This window comes from Thermobia domestica, chromosome 10, assembly GCF_964235325.1.
Source record: "Thermobia domestica chromosome 10, izTheDome1.hap1.1, whole genome shotgun sequence".
Lineage (NCBI taxonomy): Eukaryota > Metazoa > Arthropoda > Insecta > Zygentoma > Lepismatidae > Thermobia > Thermobia domestica.
Genome location: NC_137463.1, coordinates 191,803,981 through 191,826,713, shown reverse-complemented (window position 1 = coordinate 191,826,713; position 22,733 = coordinate 191,803,981). Strand labels below are relative to the sequence as shown.

The 22,733-nt window shown below is 37.1% G+C and overlaps 1 protein-coding gene across 1 annotated transcript in view; it reads right to left on the bottom strand.

The window, feature by feature from the left end:
* Window positions 1-22,733, bottom strand: part of Clic (chloride intracellular channel protein 5) — a 200,570-nt gene that overhangs the window by 19,893 nt on the left and 157,944 nt on the right. The window contains exons 2-3 of the mRNA XM_081728906.1: window positions 21,063-21,205; window positions 13,997-14,159 (exon numbers count right to left, since the gene is read on the bottom strand). Of these exons, the coding sequence (XP_081585032.1) occupies window positions 13,997-14,159; window positions 21,063-21,205 (306 nt within the window). The remainder of the gene's footprint in view (window positions 1-13,996; window positions 14,160-21,062; window positions 21,206-22,733) is intronic.

Here is a 22,733-nt window from a genome sequence, read left to right as displayed (position 1 = left end):
GAACGTAAAAAGCAGAACTCCAAACAGAGGGGGGAAATAAAAACTTAAATAACTTTTCTTTTACGTCTGTATCAGAAAATGGTACCAGTACTTTTCAGAATAGCCTTTTGCTTTATTGTTTGTTTTTTTTAATAATAAAAGAGATTTATTTTCACCAATTGTTCCCAAACACATGCTATTTCTTATGAACATTGGGCTCTTTTCATTTCGTTTTCACGCAAGTATGGTTTTGCTTAACGTTTTTCAAGTGCAAAATAATTTTTTTTTAAAAAAAACACTACGCATAAATACTCGTTATGTATTAAATTACTCCTCAGTAGGTTACACGTCAAAATTTGCTGATTTCCTTTGTATGTCCATCACTGGGTGTCCATAATTGGAACATCCACTTTTTTTTAATGTCCATGGCTGGGTATTTAAAAAAAATTACAAGAACAACTCAAATAGACATTCTATTAGTTTTCTATAGCAGTGATAACTACAATTTAATAGACGCAAGTGTGAGCTATGCCTACTTTTACTTTAAAAAAAAAATGTATAAAATAAAATATGAATGAATTGTAATGTTGTAATTGACTATTTTGTGTTTTTTGTATGATGTTCCCTTTCCTTGAGATTACATGCTATGTTGAATGTATCATTGACTAGTGACACCGAACCTACTGGGCCCGTATGGGCTCGTCATCGGCAGTCACTGATACACTCACCAAGCCAATCATCTACGGAAAATAGAACTCAAATTTGGCCCGAAATATAAAACTTCCAAACTCTCTTCCATCTCGACTCACAGTCCGATATCCAGGCCTGCAGTTCATCATCCACATCCCATCCGGAAATAGGTTGTGAACCACGACTACAGACACAGGACACCGACCTCCGAGTGGAGCTGGCAATGAGCACAATGAAGATCTTGATGTTGTCTGTGAAAGCCCTATCTGAATTTGGAAAAAAAAAAAATCTTGAAACAGAATTTTGTAATTAAAAAAAAAATCTAAACTAAGATTTTGATCGAAACTGATAAAATGAGAAATTTCTACAGATTCGGTTGTTTTCAACTCGGTCACACTAAGGAAAGTCTCTTCCCTGAATTTCACAGCTATTTCATTTCCCCAGTAAACTTATTCTGCACATACTGCTCTTCGTTTTGACCATGCTTCGCATGCATACCAAAAACATCGACTACACATTTCTATGACTTCTTAAAATTACAAGCTAACTAGATTTTGCATTCGAAAAGAAAGATGTTTTCACGGCCAGTAAGTTTTATTCTTTAAAATATTCATGGATGTATTATTGGATAAAATATTCATTAACAGGAAAATATTTTACATTGAACTGACATACCCATCAAAATAAAATTAATAAAATCGATTTCTATACTTTCAGAGCCGAAACATTCTTTACTTTTGCTCATATTCTCGAAATATTCATATTCTTTAACATTCTTTTAATATTCTTGCCTTTTAGAACATTGACATTGTATCGACACACAAAAACAGACAAAAGGACACGATAGAAAATACAAAACACTACTGAAAATATTAACTTCACTGCCTACATGTTGTGGTTAGCTTAATTTGCTTCTGTTTACATATTCTTTGGTGCTTAACTCCTCTGTGCGTCGAGATCGTGGCCGGCGTAGAGGATTTACGCTCTTCGCGACCTCTCTTCAGCTCGGACCCACATGACAATCTAGCACAGGCAAAACATTCATGTACATATTGACATCACACTTAAACCTAAAGCCCTAATCTAACTAATCTAACTTAACCTAGACAAGCATATATATATTTTTAAAAAAAAAGAATCACACATATATTTCGTAAAGCACCATACTTATTTCGCATTTATATTTTGTTTTGTGTCCGCTACCACATTCCTGCCGAAGACGCAGTGGTTAGTTTTGCATCAGTGTCGCTCTGAATATATATTTATATTGAATTTCTTGAAAAGAAGGAGAAGATATTTACTAGTAATTAACAAAATTGCAATTTCTAACTTGATGGGTATCAGAATTTTTAAAAATATTACGTAGGTTTAGCCTATTGATGAAAGTTTTCAGTTATCGGTACGCGAAATGCATGTACCCTTGTACTTGACAACAGTCGTGAAACTGACACTTGTTTACATCTTCAACATTCATAATCATTCTATTTCAAAAACCAAAGAAAACATGCCAAAATAAACAAAAGTTGAATTTTGAGCAGAATTACCGAAATGAATACTTTCTAGATTTTGGGGAATCTAAAACATCTTTTCATCACTGGGGAAAATGTGTGTGTGGTACACACATTTTCTTGAGATTACAACAATCGCTCTGTGCTGAGATTTTTGCTTTCGTCTCCCCCCCATCGAATGAAAACACGATGTCACATTGCCTGAATCTACATGTGTGCGGCGTTGAGGGAACTTTACGAACTTAATGCTTCATATTACGAATATTACACTTGCACCAGAAAATATATTCACACATGTTTGTCAGAACAAGGAAATTTTGCAGCCAAATACCTGGATTGAGTTTCACTTTCACTATTCCTTACTTACATGAATCCTCTTCTTCACGGCGACTGAACGGATATATTAATAAAAAAAAAAGGTTCCTGACGACTTTTTCCACGCGAGATTACTGGGAAACTCGTAAAACGTGGTCTCAAAACATTTTTTTTGGATACTAACTCCTACAGCACCTATCCAGAAAGAAGCATCAAGCGTGGCTTGACTTCTTCTTCCTCGATGTCTGCACCACTACTCAAAGTTCTCTCTCCTTCACCGTCTCCTTCTGGCTTCTCTTAGGTTCTCTGGCTGATCGAGAACGCAAAATTTGCTGAGGAGCTCATTCCATACCACTAGACATCTACAGGCTAGTATCCATTATGTTATACCAAATCACTTCACAATTGGACTATTTCTGTATTAATAATCTGTTGAAAACACCAAACACCATACGTTTATCTCTTATGACAATTTTCAATATTCGCCAGAACGCAAAAATTTTAACACAATTTAACGTGATCACAACTTATTCCACTTTTCCGCAGACGCTAAACACTGCACGTCTGACTCTTGAGATGGCTGACGCCGTAAGACAAAGAGTTACAAGAAGATGATCCCTAATTGGAAGATAATCATGACGTAATGATCGGATGATAGGCTTCTGTGCGAAGATCAAAGAAAACCGAAATCTCAGCCGCAGCTGTGATTGTGGATTATCCAATCAGATAATTTTACTTCGAAACAAAGAGATGCACCAAGAAGAAATTATGGCTGACTTTATTAATTTGGAATTTTGAAGAAGATTTTACGAAATAAAATTTTTAGCTTTCTTGTGAAGATTCCCTATGCCGAAATATGAATAGAAATGAATTGAAAACCATTGAAAAAGCTGAAATATACACTTATTTGTCTAAAATAATAATATATTCATGAATAAATGCGTAAAATATATAAAATATAATTAATAATCATGTAATCCTCATATACTATCTATTGAAACGCTCTGTTTTACTAAAATTACACAAAATTCTCGACCTACTGTTCTTCCACTATAAAATAAAAGTTTCTCTTACACTCTAAATAAATTTTAAAATTTTCCTGCCAATATACCAGGTGCTCAAAAGCATCGGGCCATGTTACATTATGCTGGGCATAAGGTAACATCCTCCGGGAGCTTCGGAGAAAAAAAAAAAAAAATCTGAACTTATGAGTTCTTCTTAAGTTGTTTTTTTTTTCTGTTACTACTAAATTACTAGACTATACAAGATAAAACGTCCTTTTTTTTTTCCTCTCAATTCTAATTACAACTATACATTCTAATCAATCCTAACCTAACCTTAACCTATAAACTAAGTTTTCTTTTTTTTTCATTCTTCTAATAATTCCTTTCTTTTCTCTTCTGAGCAGCGAAACAGTTTCAGATTGTCGAAACTCTGAACTCCTATGTTTTCTCCCTGCAGAGTCTGCAATCTCGCCGAATTTCGAGATAGAGATACCACTTTGTAAGGTCCAACGTATGTATGCATAAATTTAGCAAACACCTTTTTGGGTATCGACGATATATGATGAGTTTTCACCATCACCAAAGAACCTTCTGTGACGATGTCTTGCTGTTTCCGCAGCTTTCTCTCCTTCTTCGGTTCTGCTGCCGGAACAGAAACTACAAATTTCTTGTCTTCATTTACTTGCACCGTCTCTTTGGGCCAAATGAAGTTTTCTTTGAAGCTCTTGGATGCTGAATACGTTAAGAAACGCTCCGCTGGAGTACATCCGAGAGCATCACACCAAGAGTGATTGCACAAATCTTGGGCTGCTTTTAGAAAATTACTCCATTTGGACTGGTTGTCACTGCAATATAGGCGGAGAATGCGATGAAGGTCACGATGTCTGCGTTCGATAATGCCATGTGAAGCCGGATGGTATGGCGTGGTAAGTATATGTTTTATCCGGTGTTTTTGACAAAACTCTTTCCAGACGCCCGATAAGAACTGCGGACCTTGGTCACTCACCAAATACTTCGGGTATGGTAGCTGATAATAATATCTCTTTTCCAGGACCGCCACAATCTCTCTTGTGTGTGCCGTCCGAAGAGGGAAGAAACACACAAAACGACTGTAGACGTCCAGGATGGACAAGATATATTTATATCCCTGGCTCTTAGGAAGAGGCCCAACCAGGTCGAGGCATTGCTTCTCAAAGGAAGAAGACGCCTCAACATGACAGGGCTCCTTTCTAATCACCCTGTAGGAGTATTTGGTTCGTGCACAAAGAAGGCACTCTTGAATATACTTTGTAAAAGTCTCACGCATACCTCTCCAATGAAACATGGCCTTAGCGAACGACAAACATCGCTTCACTCCAAAATGGCCTTTGTTGTGAATTGCCGAAACAATATTTTTCACTGAGCTGGAAGGAATGACCAGCAACCAAACAGAATTTTGAGAATTTCTGACGTAAACTAAATTATTCTCCACACGTACCCTAGTATTGTTTTGACAACCCTTCCAAATGGCATGTAGTTTTCTACAATACGGATCTTTCCGCTGTTCTCGCTTCAGTTCCGTGACATTCAAGAAGTCCGTGTCCTCCGCGGTCAAGAAATTTACAAAATGATCCTCTTCTGCCTGAGGAATCTCTGGAGGATAGCGACTCAACAGGTCTGCGATTTCATTGTCCGTGCCTTTGATGTGAATGAACTGAAGATCAAAGCGTTGCAGTTTAAGCAGAAGACGAGTTGTTCGAGCATCTAGGTTCTTTAAACTGAAAGCATACGTGACTGCAGCGTTGTCACAATGGACCGTAGTCCGACGACCTAATATGAAGTATGAAAATTTCTCGCAGAGGAAAAGAACTGCAGCTAATTCCAACTGGAACACTGACAACGAGGCCTCGTGCGGTTTTATCCGCCGACTCGCATATGCAATAACCTCCGGATCATCCTGTCCCGGGGGATATTGCGCCACATAGCCGGCCAACGACTCCGCAGATGCATCGCTGTACAAATGAAAATCAAGATTGAAGTCCGGTTGCGCAAGTGCGGGAGGACTACTTAAAAGTTCTCTCAACTGATCGAATTTTTCCAGTAACTCCGGAGAGTATTCAATCTTTCGGTCCTTTTTCAGAAGATCATAAAATGGAGCTGTTAACCCTGCAAAGTCAGGAAAATGTCGCTTTCGCCATCCCACGAGACCAAGAAATCTTCGTAAAGCTTTCTTAGTCCGCGGCAGAGGAAAGTGACGGATGGCCTCGTTACTTTTGGGATTAATTTTGACTGAAGATCCTGAAATTATGTGGCCAAGAAAAGGAATTTGTGATTGAAGGAAATTACACTTTTGAAAATTGAGCGAAAGATTTGCCGAACGGAGAGTTTCAAAGACCTTTTCCAAATGCTGAAAATGTTCGTCAAGAGATGATGAAAAACAAAGGACGTCATCAAGGTATACAATGAGAAAGTTTTTGAAAGGTTCTAAGCCGAAAAAAGTATGCATGATTGATTGGAAAACTGCTGGAGATGATTTCAAACCCATGGTTAGACGTGTCATTTGATACTGACGACCTTTGTAAATGAAACTGACGTATTTGTAAGAGTCTGGATGGATCGGGACACTGTGATATGACTGCGTACAGTCCAATGAGGTGAAAATGGTTGCACCACTGACTCGCGCGATTAGATCGGAGATCGGTTCGACTTGAATCTTTGGTGCAATCACACGCTCATTGATACCACGCAAATCAACTACAGGCCTTAGCTCTCCAGACGCCTTACGCACAATATGAACAGGGCATCTGTAAGGTGAAGGACCTTCTATGATGATTCCGAGTTTCAACCATTTGTCCAGCACTTGCTCAAATTCTTTCTGGAGGTGAACAGGTACAGGATACAACTTTCCTACCACGGGAACGTCGTCTGAAAGCTGTATTCTATACGGCTCAACCTTCACGACTCTGGGATTCTCTGTAAAAAGACAACGAAACCTGATCAACAAAGAAAATAAACGATTCCTAGAATCCGAATCTAAATCAGTTCTCTGAGAAACAAAATTTTGAATATCTTCTTTCGAAATAGCTGGTTGATATAAAGAGTCTTCCTCTTCATCTGATGATACTTCCGCAACTGTGACTCGACAACAATGCTGCTTTTCCATGTTGATGGAGATGGTCTGACCAGAATCAGTCTCAAGAGAGACTTCTTTCGTTTTACAATTTAGAAGAACATGATACCGAATAAAAAAGGGAAAACCTAGAATGCAATCTGTTTTCAATTTCTGAATCACATAGACTGGAACCTCGAAAACGTAACCTTGAATCGTGAAATTTAGAATCTGAAAACCCTTGACTTGAAAAGATTCGTCTCCTGCGAAACCTCGTAATGAAATGTTGGATTTTGGACGAAGTTTAGCTGACGGATAAATCTCCTTGATCCTCCTCCAAACGTCTCCAGACAACAAATTCGTGTCCGCTCCAGAATCCAGAATGCAAACTAGAGTTAAACTTCCAACTGAACAACTTAACGTGGGCGAAGGATAAGTTAGAAGGATACCTTTTCCCGCACTGGAGTCACACTCCTTCTCGTCGATCACGAAACGAATCGAGAACAGAGGCGTGCCCAATTTTGTTTCCCGATTTCCGGAATCTGCCAAAACATTGAATTTTGAATTTGGAAGGTTGGAATTAAAATCGAACGAGGTTGTTACCAAATTGGAATTTTGACTACTCGCGAACCGATCTTGTTCTTTCTGGGGAGTTGAGGAATCCACATCGCAGTCCACACTCTCCCCTAATGAGGGCTGCGGTATGCATTTCCCAAACTATTTCCGTTCGTTTCTGGTGGCTGAGCCATCGTAGGTACGAATGTCGTATATTGCGGAGGCCATCCAGTGGACATCGCCATGTTCACTCCTGGGGAAGAAGTGGACGTGGGAGCCGCCACTCCCCCTCCAGGAAGTAAATTCGGCGCGTATCCCGGATAGGCTTGCGCTCCTGCTGAGTTCATCGCGTTTGGCGCGCATGTCCGAGATGTACCCCGCGGATACCCATAACTCATCGCCGCTGGATAGTAGCGTTGGTTGTACCCATACGGAGCATTCCGATTTCCATTACCATCTCTTTCCCAATTCTGTCTTCCTTGATTGGGCCATGGTCTTCGAGACTGAAAATTCCTTCTTCGACCCCGGTTTCCGGAAAATCGGTCATCTCCTTTGCCATTGGAACTTCCTTCCTTCCTCTTGCTTTCGTCTTCCTCCGTCTGAGACGAAGTATCTTTGGTGGTTTGTTTCCCTGACTTTTCTGTCTTTTTGACGACTTTCGCCTGACGCACCTGAAAGCGTCTAAACTTCTTGTCCGTGACCGGTTCACTAGGCTCTGGATGTCCCTCTATCTCAGCTATTTTCACCATAAGGTGTTGAATGTTCTTTGGCTCAACAGCCCTCAACAACTTGGCATCACCAGCTGGTAAGCAATCCAAGACTATCTCAATCAGTTCGGTTTCATCCGGGTGTTGTGCCACAGCATAATATTCTGCTACAATTTTCCACGCGAAGTCCGTTAATCGGCTGTACTTCGCTCGATCGTATTTCATTCCCTGAATGAACTTCTTTTGCAACCTCTCCATTCTCGCCGAAAAATAGTGTTCTCGGAACAGACGCACAAAATCCGCATAACTATTAATGTCTTGACATACAGTCTGGAACCATGTCTTGGCCCCAGCTGTTAAGCAACAAGGTACCAAGGTTAAACGTTCGTGTTCTGATGCCGAAATTACCTTAAAAGTTTGTTCCAAATTTTCTAGAAATGTTCTAGCCAAACCGTATTCACCAGAAAATGTGGGTAAGTGATTTAATTCAGAAAGTCTTAAATTTGGAGTTCGCTTGCCAAAGCCTTCCTCGCTTCTACTGGGGTTCACGGGAGAATTGTGGCCAACGACGGGGCTCTTTGCACCCAAGTGATTTTGACCGAAAATGGAATAGTGTTGGTAATTTTGTCCAGAAGTTAAGTTGTCTGGCATTGATACCACCGCGTGACCACACATTCCCTCCTGAACTCCAGCACACGAAGGAGTCATGTCTGCTACATTACTAGAGGACACCACATGGTTCAACCGACAACTAGGATTGGAAAATCCTGACACCTGAGGCGAAACTAACAATGGATTCGACCTCCTGGACAACGCCTGACAACCTATTGTCTCAACACAGGACGTATGTGACTTGTTTAAGTTCAACGTACGTGTAGATAATTCAAAGGGAAGGACATTTGTGCCGTGTATATTGGTCGGCTGACAGACAGAGACAGTCACCGTGGGAATAGTACGAGTCTCCCCAACTGAAGAGACCGGTACATCCACTTGGATGTCTGACTCGGTCCCGTCAGACTCGATTTCATCACCGACAACAAAGTCTCGCGCTCGTTTACGACTACACCGTTTATCTTTTCTTTGGTTTTGTTTTCCCTCTAACGTCTGAATCCTGGCTTCAAGTGCCTGACACGACCTTTGGGTACTGAGTTCGAGATGTGAGAACTCCTTTGTCAAGTCGTCACATCGCCGATTCTGCGCTTCAACCGATAACCGGAGACCCTCCTCAACGGCATCTACCCGCGCGTCTATTTTATTCTGATAATTCCCAACAGAGGTATACAAATCGCGAACTTCTGACCTAACAGCCTCTACGTCTTCGTTCACATGGGCTACTTTTTCATTAATTGTTTGTAACAATTCAAATTTTACATTATCGAATTTTTCATTCGTTGCCTGAAAGTTATTATGTATGTCCTGAAATTTACTGTCAACTTGATTGCTCATCGCCTGAAAATTACTATTAATGTCCTGGAATTTACTATCTACCTGATTGCTCATCGCCTGGAATTTATTGTCTACTTTTTCAAATTTTTCGTTTAGGGTTACAGTTAAAGTTTGACTGAAGCGTTCCATCATGGCCGCAAAGTCCGTTAATTGCACATTTGGACCGGAAGCTACGTTTCCTCGACTTCCTTCCTCCCTATCAGAATCATTCGGGCTACCCCGCGTTACGCGTTCGCCTTCATCACTCTCAGTTTCCGGAGATTTCGGCAGTGGCAACACTGTCACCTGCTTCGCCAGGCAAGGCTTACATAGCCACGGCTCACTACTTTTGTCTAACTCCTGCACTTGTTCGTCTGACAAACCATAACACTGGGCATGTACCCATCTAAAACAGCTGTCACAATAAACACTAAACCCTGTAATTTCGTCAGAACAGCATATGTATTCACTCGGATGACGAGATTCGTTACTTGATCTGCTACCCACAGACATTTCCACTTTCATGAAGATTGTTTCCCACAACATCACGCACATACAGATTCAGAAGTGACCATGTTTCATTCAATGTAGCGATTGTCGTAATGATCCCCATTACAAATACTTCGCTGTGATTGTTTGTTTTCCTTAGCGCTCGCGTAGGATTGAAACAACAGAAATCCTGGATAAGGGGTCGCCATTTTTACTTTAAAAAAAAATGTATAAAATAAAATATGAATGAATTGTAATGTTGTAATTGACTATTTTGTGTTTTTTGTATGATGTTCCCTTTCCTTGAGATTACATGCTATGTTGAATGTATCATTGACTAGTGACACCGAACCTACTGGGCCCGTATGGGCTCGTCATCGGCAGTCACTGATACACTCACCAAGCCAATCATCTACGGAAAATAGAACTCAAATTTGGCCCGAAATATAAAACTTCCAAACTCTCTTCCATCTCGACTCACAGTCCGATATCCAGGCCTGCAGTTCATCATCCACATCCCATCCGGAAATAGGTTGTGAACCACGACTACAGACACAGGACACCGACCTCCGAGTGGAGCTGGCAATGAGCACAATGAAGATCTTGATGTTGTCTGTGAAAGCCCTATCTGAATTTGGAAAAAAAAAAAAATCTTGAAACAGAATTTTGTAATTAAAAAAAAAAATCTAAACTAAGATTTTGATCGAAACTGATAAAATGAGAAATTTCTACAGATTCGGTTGTTTTCAACTCGGTCACACTAAGGAAAGTCTCTTCCCTGAATTTCACAGCTATTTCATTTCCCCAGTAAACTTATTCTGCACATACTGCTCTTCGTTTTGACCATGCTTCGCATGCATACCAAAAACATCGACTACACATTTCTATGACTTCTTAAAATTACAAGCTAACTAGATTTTGCATTCGAAAAGAAAGATGTTTTCACGGCCAGTAAGTTTTATTCTTTAAAATATTCATGGATGTATTATTGGATAAAATATTCATTAACAGGAAAATATTTTACATTGAACTGACATACCCATCAAAATAAAATTAATAAAATCGATTTCTATACTTTCAGAGCCGAAACATTCTTTACTTTTGCTCATATTCTCGAAATATTCATATTCTTTAACATTCTTTTAATATTCTTGCCTTTTAGAACATTGACATTGTATCGACACACAAAAACAGACAAAAGGACACGATAGAAAATACAAAACACTACTGAAAATATTAACTTCACTGCCTACATGTTGTGGTTAGCTTAATTTGCTTCTGTTTACATATTCTTTGGTGCTTAACTCCTCTGTGCGTCGAGATCGTGGCCGGCGTAGAGGATTTACGCTCTTCGCGACCTCTCTTCAGCTCGGACCCACATGACAATCTAGCACAGGCAAAACATTCATGTACATATTGACATCACACTTAAACCTAAAGCCCTAATCTAACTAATCTAACTTAACCTAGACAAGCATATATATATTTTTAAAAAAAAAGAATCACACATATATTTCGTAAAGCACCATACTTATTTCGCATTTATATTTTGTTTTGTGTCCGCTACCACATTCCTGCCGAAGACGCAGTGGTTAGTTTTGCATCAGTGTCGCTCTGAATATATATTTATATTGAATTTCTTGAAAAGAAGGAGAAGATATTTACTAGTAATTAACAAAATTGCAATTTCTAACTTGATGGGTATCAGAATTTTTAAAAATATTACGTAGGTTTAGCCTATTGATGAAAGTTTTCAGTTATCGGTACGCGAAATGCATGTACCCTTGTACTTGACAACAGTCGTGAAACTGACACTTGTTTACATCTTCAACATTCATAATCATTCTATTTCAAAAACCAAAGAAAACATGCCAAAATAAACAAAAGTTGAATTTTGAGCAGAATTACCGAAATGAATACTTTCTAGATTTTGGGGAATCTAAAACATCTTTTCATCACTGGGGAAAATGTGTGTGTGGTACACACATTTTCTTGAGATTACAACAATCGCTCTGTGCTGAGATTTTTGCTTTCGTCTCCCCCCCATCGAATGAAAACACGATGTCACATTGCCTGAATCTACATGTGTGCGGCGTTGAGGGAACTTTACGAACTTAATGCTTCATATTACGAATATTACACTTGCACCAGAAAATATATTCACACATGTTTGTCAGAACAAGGAAATTTTGCAGCCAAATACCTGGATTGAGTTTCACTTTCACTATTCCTTACTTACATGAATCCTCTTCTTCACGGCGACTGAACGGATATATTAATAAAAAAAAAAGGTTCCTGACGACTTTTTCCACGCGAGATTACTGGGAAACTCGTAAAACGTGGTCTCAAAACATTTTTTTTGGATACTAACTCCTACAGCACCTATCCAGAAAGAAGCATCGAGCGTGGCTTGACTTCTTCTTCCTCGATGTCTGCACCACTACTCAAAGTTCTCTCTCCTTCACCGTCTCCTTCTGGCTTCTCTTAGGTTCTCTGGCTGATCGAGAACGCAAAATTTGCTGAGGAGCTCATTCCATACCACTAGACATCTACAGGCTAGTATCCATTATGTTATACCAAATCACTTCACAATTGGACTATTTCTGTATTAATAATCTGTTGAAAACACCAAACACCATACGTTTATCTCTTATGACAATTTTCAATATTCGCCAGAACGCAAAAATTTTAACACAATTTAACGTGATCACAACTTATTCCACTTTTCCGCAGACGCTAAACACTGCACGTCTGACTCTTGAGATGGCTGACGCCGTAAGACAAAGAGTTACAAGAAGATGATCCCTAATTGGAAGATAATCATGACGTAATGATCGGATGATAGGCTTCTGTGCGAAGATCAAAGAAAACCGAAATCTCAGCCGCAGCTGTGATTGTGGATTATCCAATCAGATAATTTTACTTCGAAACAAAGAGATGCACCAAGAAGAAATTATGGCTGACTTTATTAATTTGGAATTTTGAAGAAGATTTTACGAAATAAAATTTTTAGCTTTCTTGTGAAGATTCCCTATGCCGAAATATGAATAGAAATGAATTGAAAACCATTGAAAAAGCTGAAATATACACTTATTTGTCTAAAATAATAATATATTCATGAATAAATGCGTAAAATATATAAAATATAATTAATAATCATGTAATCCTCATATACTATCTATTGAAACGCTCTGTTTTACTAAAATTACACAAAATTCTCGACCTACTGTTCTTCCACTATAAAATAAAAGTTTCTCTTACACTCTAAATAAATTTTAAAATTTTCCTGCCAATATACCAGGTGCTCAAAAGCATCGGGCCATGTTACATTATGCTGGGCATAAGGTAACACTACAAGTACGAAACAACAAGATTTCTACAATTCTCTTTCATCTACAACATATTTTGTCGAAAGTGCTCTTAATAGTGTCCATGACAGGGGTGTTTTCCTTAGATTATGATGTAGTAAAAATTTCTAAATAAAATAACTTTACAGTAGAAATCTATGGGCAGTTATTTACAGAGTGAGGGGATCCCCGCACCGCGTGTGGTTACGGTAAAAATTAGTCACGTGTGCTTGAGTGTTAACTATTAAAACTTCTATGAGCAGTACCTAAGTATATTACTAGAATGTAATCAAATTTCTTTGTCTTTCATTGAATCTTTTAAATTTGTTGATATCTCGATTTTTTCCACATCACAATATATTATCCTTTCCTATCGACACTTCAAACAAAAAGCTAAGCACAATACAGATATTTAAAACAAAAGAATTTTTTAAAAATATTTTAAAAAGTTAAAATATGCATGTCAACAATGCAATGCCATGACAATTTTCTGAATGAGAAACTGAGTACAAAGTATAAAATGACCAATGTGTGACTAGATCACCATTTAACTAATATCCAGTTAAATGTCTTTGATAGGTTGTACGTTACTTGACAGTGATTCATATTTTACTAGCTGTTCACTTTTACATTTCTCAGAGTAATTTCGAATTCCATATCAAACTAAACTGGGGCTAATTACACAAGCACTAGAAGATTAAAAAAAAAAAAGTTGTTTTATCAGGATGGAAAGAAGAAAGGAATCTTGGTATTGGACTGACTCTTCTTTTTATAAAATGAATGTTAATTATAATGTTAAAATATAAGGCACTTCTACCTGATGATGACTGCGATCCCTACGAGTATATTATGGGTTTCCCAAAACGTATTTATCTATTAAGATACTTACACTATACACATTTTCAATAAGGGTTGCTACTTCCTTATCCTGTACAAATAAATTGTGACCACCTGGAACATTCTTCATTATGTGTCTTTCAATCTTTTCATTCTCCAATACGGCAAGTCCATTGTCTATCAAAATAGGCGGAGGTGTGGCTTCAAAATTAGACCTAAAAATGAAAGAATTAACAACCATAAATACAAGTAAAATTAATAATTTAATTAGTACGGCCTAATAAATTTTACGGCTCGGAAAGATTTAGAAAAGAAGTGGACAATGCATCAGCATAAGATAGACACAAGTTCGATGACCAGCGTATTACCGTACTTTCATTTTAATATAGTTTTAGTTATAGTTAATTAAGCGTTATAAATAATGATTAATAATTACATTTCTCATTTAATAATAATAATAATAATAATAATAATAATAATAATAATAATAATAATAATAATAAGTAGTAGTAGTAGTAGTAGTAGTGGTTGTTTATCTAATCGTTTCAGGATAACTTCTTTAAAAACTAATTTATAGTCCAATTTGACTTAATTTAACATGCATACGAAACAATAATGTTTAAAGAAAGGGGGAGGAACAGAAAGGATCATCACTGTTTAACGAAAACCAAAGGAATCAGAAAATTATCAATGCTGAAAGGGATAATGAACTTCAATCCAACCAACTAATAACAAAAGTTTTTTTTTTTTTTTTTTTTTTTTCAGTTCAGCAAAGTAACTGCGGCATCGGAGACCCCCATTCTTATAGCCGTGTGCACCAACGTTAAACGAGCGTTCACTCTTTCCTTGCCGCAAAGTAATTCGAGATGCTAAATCAAGGATGTCTGTGTACTTTCTATCAACTATCATTCTGCGTGTTTAGTGTGTGGTCGAACGTAAAATCGAAAGGAGCTAATTGTTATTCTGCTTGAATGTTTCATGGGCTACATCTGTAGCCCGCGCGACTATTGCTGTCACGAATGTTCCAAAACGTCAAAGTTTTTTGACTATAGTTTGAGTGTTGATCAGATGGTCAATGAGTTTGCAAAATGCAAATTCTGATAAGGAATGTTTTCTAGATGGCGACAGTGAACATTTTAAGACCACAGAAATGCATTTTTCGGACACAGAAATAGTGAATTTCAGAAGATATGACTGAGAATTCCGGGCGGCAGGAATCACTGATACCTGTTGATGATAGTAGTAAAGACAGTTGTGAAGTAAATTATTATGTACCAAAGGACAATTTCAAATAGAAAAAAGACACTCCTACTCGTAATATTCGCACTCATGCTCATAATATTGTGTTCGGTTTTCCAGGACCTAAAGGTGAGGCTAGATCTGCGTTGTCGCAGCTTGAATATCTAGAAGTGCTTTTAGATGCAAACAGTTTGAGACTTAAGATTGATTGTACCAATATTTACATTGACAGTGTTAGATTGAGATTTGTACTTAACCGTCATGCAAAACTTACAGACGAGACTGTACGTTCCCTTATCGGCATTTTGATGCTTTTGATGAGTGGTCAATGCTTGAAGGAAGGTGTGCATTGACTATACTCATCACTTGTGTGCAGAACATGCTTAGCAGGACATGAATAGGGAAACATAAAAAGAAAAATATATGAGTGTAAATAGCAGTAGCGGCTCGTAGTCTGTTCAAGCACCGGTTGCAACGTTGCAATATCAAAGGTATGTACGTACGCGCAAGTGTTCCCCTCCCCCAGCATTCTATCAACGTACTATCAATGTACGTTTATACACTATTTATATACAAAACCTCTACACTCATGTTATTGAACACGAGATAAATTGAATATATAGTATGTGCTGTAAGCCATGAATGATGGCGTTAATCCGAAAAGAAAAAAAAAAAAAAAAAAAGAAAATTGCATGCACGCAGTTAAACAAAATTATTTAATTATATAAACTATGCATTATTTTAGAATGGAAGATCTTTCTTCGATCTTTCGGGCTTCAAATTTTTCTATGACTTTATTGTAATCGGAAATGCTGCTCGCCAAGTTTCTCTGAATAGAAAGCATCGCTACCGCAAATATTTTCCGCTTTATTTTCTTTAGGGTCCAGAAACACCTCTCTCCTCCGACAATATGCATTTTGTTAGCATTTCTTTGTATAAATATACGGAACAAAAAGTCAATTTTCAGGAACCACGTATTTTTTTGTCTGTAAAGAAGCATGAAATCTAAGATATTTTCCTTTGAAAATGAAAAAAAAAGTTTAACATTCCAGCAAATTAGGCAAAAGAAGACAGATAAGTATTGGAAGTGAATGATTTGATATTAATTTATGCTCTCCTCCGGAAATCGAAGACTGAATCATGTGCACGAAAGACACAGAGCTAGGAATTAGACCCGTAGTAAGACATTTTCTTCTTGGAGACTCGATTGACCCCCCTTCCCCCCCAGAATAGGATTTTTTAAAAAATAAATCTTATCCCAAGAATTTTTACCTTTGTATTATAAATGTTAAATAAAATCTATTGACTTCGAACGACCGCCCCCCAAACTTTCAGCCTGGATCCGTCCCTGCTACCACCAGACTTATGTTTGTTCTTTGCGAGTTTATGTTTTGTGAATAACTTCTTTCTTCCACGCGTCTGTATCTTCCTCACCCTATCAACTGAGTCAAGCGCTGCTAAGCGGAGGAATTCGTAACTATTACAGAAGCTGACCAGTTGCGGAAAAAATGCAACCGTAAGGGACCAATACGGGAAGATAGGAGCGTTGCAAGAATAAATCCACTTCCCCATGTTAAGAGATAGGAGCTCGCTGCCATATGCTCAATGTTACTGCTTCCAGTGGCAACGTTCGCTGCCACTGGAAAGGTAAATCTCTCTCTTTCTTTGTTTTTAATTGACTTTTTTCAGAAATGCATCAATACTGTTTTGCGCTCAAGAGCAAAGGTTTATTTTTTACTGATACACTACTTTAACACTTAAAAATATTTTTAGTATTAAAAAAAAATATCCGGTTGCACAACCACGCAACATATAGTACCAGCCGCCACTGGTAAATAGCACATGTATAATTATGCAAAATCGTAAACTTTGATACCAGAAAATCATGCTGAAAAAGTATATGTTTTATGCATAATATGTTTATTTGTAAGTTTGTAAAATATTTGAAAAATTACACTTAATTTTTAAAGAATTCTAACATATATGTTTACGATGAAAGAAAGTTTGGTCGATGAAACATTGGTCCATTTATTGCTAAATACAAGTAACTTTTACAGTCTTATTCGTGTATCACTTTTGAAACAATGAATGGTGTTGGTGTTTTTTGTATATACATAGCTTTCAAAATAAACATATTTCTCAAATTGTGTATAAAAGTCTTAAAACAGTTTATAAATACAATTTTCTACAAGAAAGATAGAAATATTAACAAACTAGGCAACATAATAAAATAAAAGCAAATGGGCTACAGTGGTAGCCCGCGCGACTATCCATGTCACAAAAATCCGCGCGCGTATTGCAGGGTTAAACTTTCAAGTTTACACATGGTTCCAAGACTTTTGTTGCACCATTGAAAGTCGGAGTTCAGTACATCTCGTTTAAGTAAGCTTCCGTCAATATGTAAAATCAACTCTGATTGGTCGTCGTCTTTTGTCTCTAATCTTCGTTTAACAAAGTAACAAATGAAGAAAGCATACCACTTGCCGGTCACATTTTTGCCGATCTCAAAAGTTTAATTTCGCGCGCTACCCTAGTCACTTGTTTTAAGTTGGTCATGTAAAGTATACACAAAAATTTGGGCAAGTCTTTGATGCCAAGGACAGAACCCAACTAACGCCTGCGGGACTTCCAATCCGTTCCTACTATCACTACTATTACTACTACTACTACTACTTTTACTATGGATCCGTATAGTAAAACTGGAAGCTTATTTTAATAATAATAAAAAACTTATGAAAATTTTAAAAAATAATCGGTAAGTCGCGTTTTTGAGTATTATTTTCCATCTTATTTTAACGAAAAAACTAATGAAAATTAAAAAAAAAAAAAAAACTTGGGCTGGGCTTGAACCCACACCAAAAAGTATTTTCATTACTAGCATATTGCGCTAGCACATTCGGCTACGAGGACCAACAGCATTTGGTGTTTACTTTCTGCTATATGTAGGTCATGACTTGATGTCTCATCTGTATTGTTCAATAAGATCAGAGGAAACCCGAAACGTTTGGGATCCGCAAATATACGTGCCGGTCTTTTCTACTTTCGAGTTAATGTGCATATTGTGAGTAGTCTAATTTCAGAGATCGTAATTGTGATGGAAAAAATAATGAAAGCGCAAGCAAAATATTTTTCCTAACACGAGAGATTTATTGTAATTTCATTAGTGGAAAAATACAAAAACATTATTAAATGTAAACAGACTGATTTGGATCAACGAAGTTTAAACCCCCAAATTCGGCCGTTCAAACTAAAACCAAGTTTTGTTTACTATGTGGCAGCAATTGAGTTGCATTGCCTGAACGAGTAAGACGTGTGTCTGATACTGGCCAGGGACATGGAATTTTCGGTTGAAGAGCAACGGGTAACTGTGAAATTCCTCGCCGCAGTTGGACGTTTATTGCGAACTGGAGGGTGTGTGTGTGTTCTTACAGAAAACACTGTTAGGAAGTCGGTGTCTGAATTCAAAGCAGCGCGAACGAGTGCGAAAATGAGCAGAGGTCTGGAGTCCAAAAACAGCATCAACTGACGCTAACATTGCCCATGTTGAAAATTTCATAACGGAATATAGGCATGTTATCATGCAGAGATTTGTAATACGATGGGGGTAACAATGGGAACAGAGGAACGAATAATTACAAAAGAACTTGGCCTAAGAAAAGGGTCTTCTGTCTTCCACGAATGCATAATGACGATCATAAAGAGGCAAATGTTGCAAATTTGGCACGCTTCAGAAGGAAAGACGTAATTTCTCAGGAAGTGTTTTGATAATGGATGAATTACAGATTCCAATCTTCAAGCCAGAAACAAAAAAGCAGCCGATGCAGTGGAAACACACAGATTCACATCACCGCCAAAATATTTCGTCAGGTGGCATCCAATAAGATGCTGTTGTAAGTTATCTTCTGGTATTCCCAGGGAGTTATATTGTCCCATCCTGTTCCAAAAAACATTATTACAGGCGAGTATTTTCGTACACTTTTTTTTTCCTGAAATTGACTGAGAAACGACCGCAAATGCAATTTCATCCTCCACATGGATAATGCACCGCCACACCTTACTAATGTTGTGACTTCATTCTTGGCTGTCTAAGGTATTGAACTTCTGCCACACCGACCGTACTCACCCGATTTAGCCCGAGTGACTTCTGGCTATTCCTAAATCTCATGGATTCTATTCTTAAATGAAATTTCTTTTGCCAGTCGATCATCTCTTGGAAGTGTTATATTTCAGTATCTGACACATACCCCCAAGGATAGTCATGACTACGTCACACACTATACAAAATGAATGCCAACTGTGTATCAATAAAGTCGGAGAGTTTGTTGAGAAATAGACACTGTAGTTTCCTGTTTTTGGGAATCAGAACGAAATGGCACATACTCTTTCTGTGCACCTCGTATATCGTAATGAAAGCTCTGCCTTTTTTCTTTAATAAATGTTGCATAAGACAGGTGTCAATGAGGAGTACGATCGAATTCACCTGATACAATTATATTATTATTATTATTATTATTATTATTCAAAACATTATGGCATTCTAAAAAAATATGAAACAGTGATGTTTTGTTGCAAAATGTGTGTGTCTAGGTCCAAAACCCACTTCCACAGGTCAGTGTTCAGTATTTCACGATAATACTGAATAATGAATTACTACAGAAACACCTATGATTCTGAAGTAAATTCCAACAGCTTATAAATGTATTATTCTCTTCTCTTGATTCAATTAGATACTTGGACGTCACATGAGGTGTGCTCGACAAAGCGATTAGAATTGGTTGTTTCTCACTACACCATATATTTCAATACGAATTTAATTATTTATATCACATAAATGCAATATTCTAGATCGTATCCACTACTGTATGCCGTTTGGTACTGCATATAATATATAAAAAGCTGAAATTTGTTTAATCCTCTCTATCTAGCATGATTCTCAAATACAAAACTAAAATAAACTTTTAGGAGGCAACATTAAAAAAAATACATTAGTACACTTGAACCAGCTTTAGACACACACGCAGCGAAGACTTCAAATGCTGATTCAATCATAAAGAATTGCAGTTTCAATTGAAGTTCTCAACACGCCGCGAGTGTTTTACGACCTAATATATTGGTACTACGATTCTACGATTCAATATAGAACTGAAACACCATGCTTTAAAACTGTGCCAGATAGCTGCTCATGCAACGTTTACATATTGCAGTTACATATGAAAGGAAAGTATTCGCCTCATCATATTAAATCTTTATACCAAGATTTAATTCAATAAGAATCATACCGCATAGACAATAAATGCAAGTATAAAAACAGACAGTACAAAACCTTTTGTTGATACATAAGATATATACCTACGTAATGAAATACCATACTTACAGTTCGAAAGATTACGACAGATGATTGTGGTAGAATCTTCAATAGTTGGTCTCCACTCCAAAAGTGTATACACATTACCATATTTTTTGACAGTAGATTTGGAATAAAAGGGGTAGTTCGAATATAATATTCTTTGATGAAGATATTTTAACTTCGAAAACTTACTTAAAAGGATCAACTTATTTTTAAGTTATTGGGTGGATGTGTATTCACTTTAATGACAATTTTAACACACACTCATAGAGATACAAGTATCACGCACTATCAAAATTATCTTCCAGTTCTTTAATAAAACAGTGTTTTCTAGTCTTATCGTGCAGTTCATCGCTATGTCTAAGTCATAATAACCTACACAAATTTCCCCAGAAAAAACTCTCAAACGTTCACTAAATTACTAAGTTATTCTGTGCTGTTTTCAAATGTAAGTGTGAGAGCCGAAAGTAGAAAATTGATGCAATCAATATTGAGATTTTTTTTTTTTTTTTAGTACGATAACATTGCATACCTAAAATCCGGAGGTGGTTTCTGCATATCTACTGTTGTCACCTTCAGACTGATGGTTTTGAGTTCGGCAAGAAGATACAAGTCCATAAAGTACTCTTGGCAAAATAAGCATGCCCCTTTCCGTCTACCATCTATTGTGGAAGCCTGCAAGTACACAAAAAATATCCTTTTTATTGCTTTTCTTGAGAAAAAACACACACGAAATGTAACTACAACTAATTACATAAACATACTACATATACTATGATTGATATTCAGCTATTACTGGCAGGTAACTTGCAGAAGTTAGTACATAAGTTTACATGCAAGACTGTTTCTCACTACCCTCTTCGTCCTAACGTACAAATTACCAATTTTAATCTTCATTAATAACAATGATAGTCACATTCCCCCCCCCCTCTTTTTTTAAAAAAAAATTTTCTAGACCAGCGGTTCTCAATGTAATTCCTATCACAACCCCTATTTTATCGAATCCTGTTGCCAGCAACCCCCTTATTTCGGTTTATAAGCAGCTTGTGTGGGATTTTTAATACACCTATTACGGAGATCTCATGATACCCATCCATTTCTATAATAGTAAAACCCATTTCTTGTATACAGTGGATACAGTAACTTTTCTAAAAGCGAATGGATCAGTTGAAAATGACTTTATAATGTGCCTCACGAAGATTGAACCGGACATTGCCGCACTAGTGAAATTACTGTGCCGCGGTGGCTCAGTGGTAGAGCGTTCACTTCACCTCTGGTGTTTGGGGTCCCTGCTCGCGCCAAGTGAACTTTGTGGTGGACAAACATCGTGTGCGTGGGTTTCCTCTGAGTTCTCCCGTTTCCTCCCACTCTTTATTTCACCATTTCATTCGTCATAATCACCGCCTCCTTTAGCCTAACCGGCATTATCGTGGGACGTAAAACTCAACAAGATTTAATTTCATTTTTTAGTTAAATTACACCATGTTCAGATCTCTCATTAATTTTAAATTTTAATTGTATTACAATATGCAGTTCTCATTAGTTTCATTTCGTCTTTCATTTAAATTGATTTTTAAACAACTCGGCACCTGCTGAAAATGTTTAGTAGACTTTTTGTTTGTTTATTCTTAACAGTATGTATAAAAATAAAAATATGCCTATCAGAACAAACTTAAAAATAATTTTTAAAAATAAGTTTCCTGTATTGGATTCTTCTGCTTATCTTCGCGACCTCCAGGTTAAGAAACCCTGTTCTAGACTAGAGATATTGTTAATTTCGAAATGTATGATTTAAAACTTTTGATTTCTCGTCAATGCATATATCAAACGCAAATTACTGTTTTCATTCTTGAAATTCACTACAAATTTATAAATCAATTATTCACTACCGTACAATAGTTATACTAATTGAATGAGAATGAAAACTATACTTTTTGACAAGGTATAAATTAAATAAAACAAGCTGTGCGTGAAAAACAAGTCCTACATTTTACAAAAGTTTTCATTAGTTTTTATTTACTTTATAATTGCATCTTAAATAGTTAAACAAATTATCGAATCATGAGGTTATGAAATGAAATTGATTTAACGTCATATAGTTATGTCCTTTAAGCTAAAGGAGATGGATTATTAAAGGAGATGAATGATAATGAAATAGTTGATTGAATGTAGATATCAAGGGAAACAAAAACTGAGAAAACTC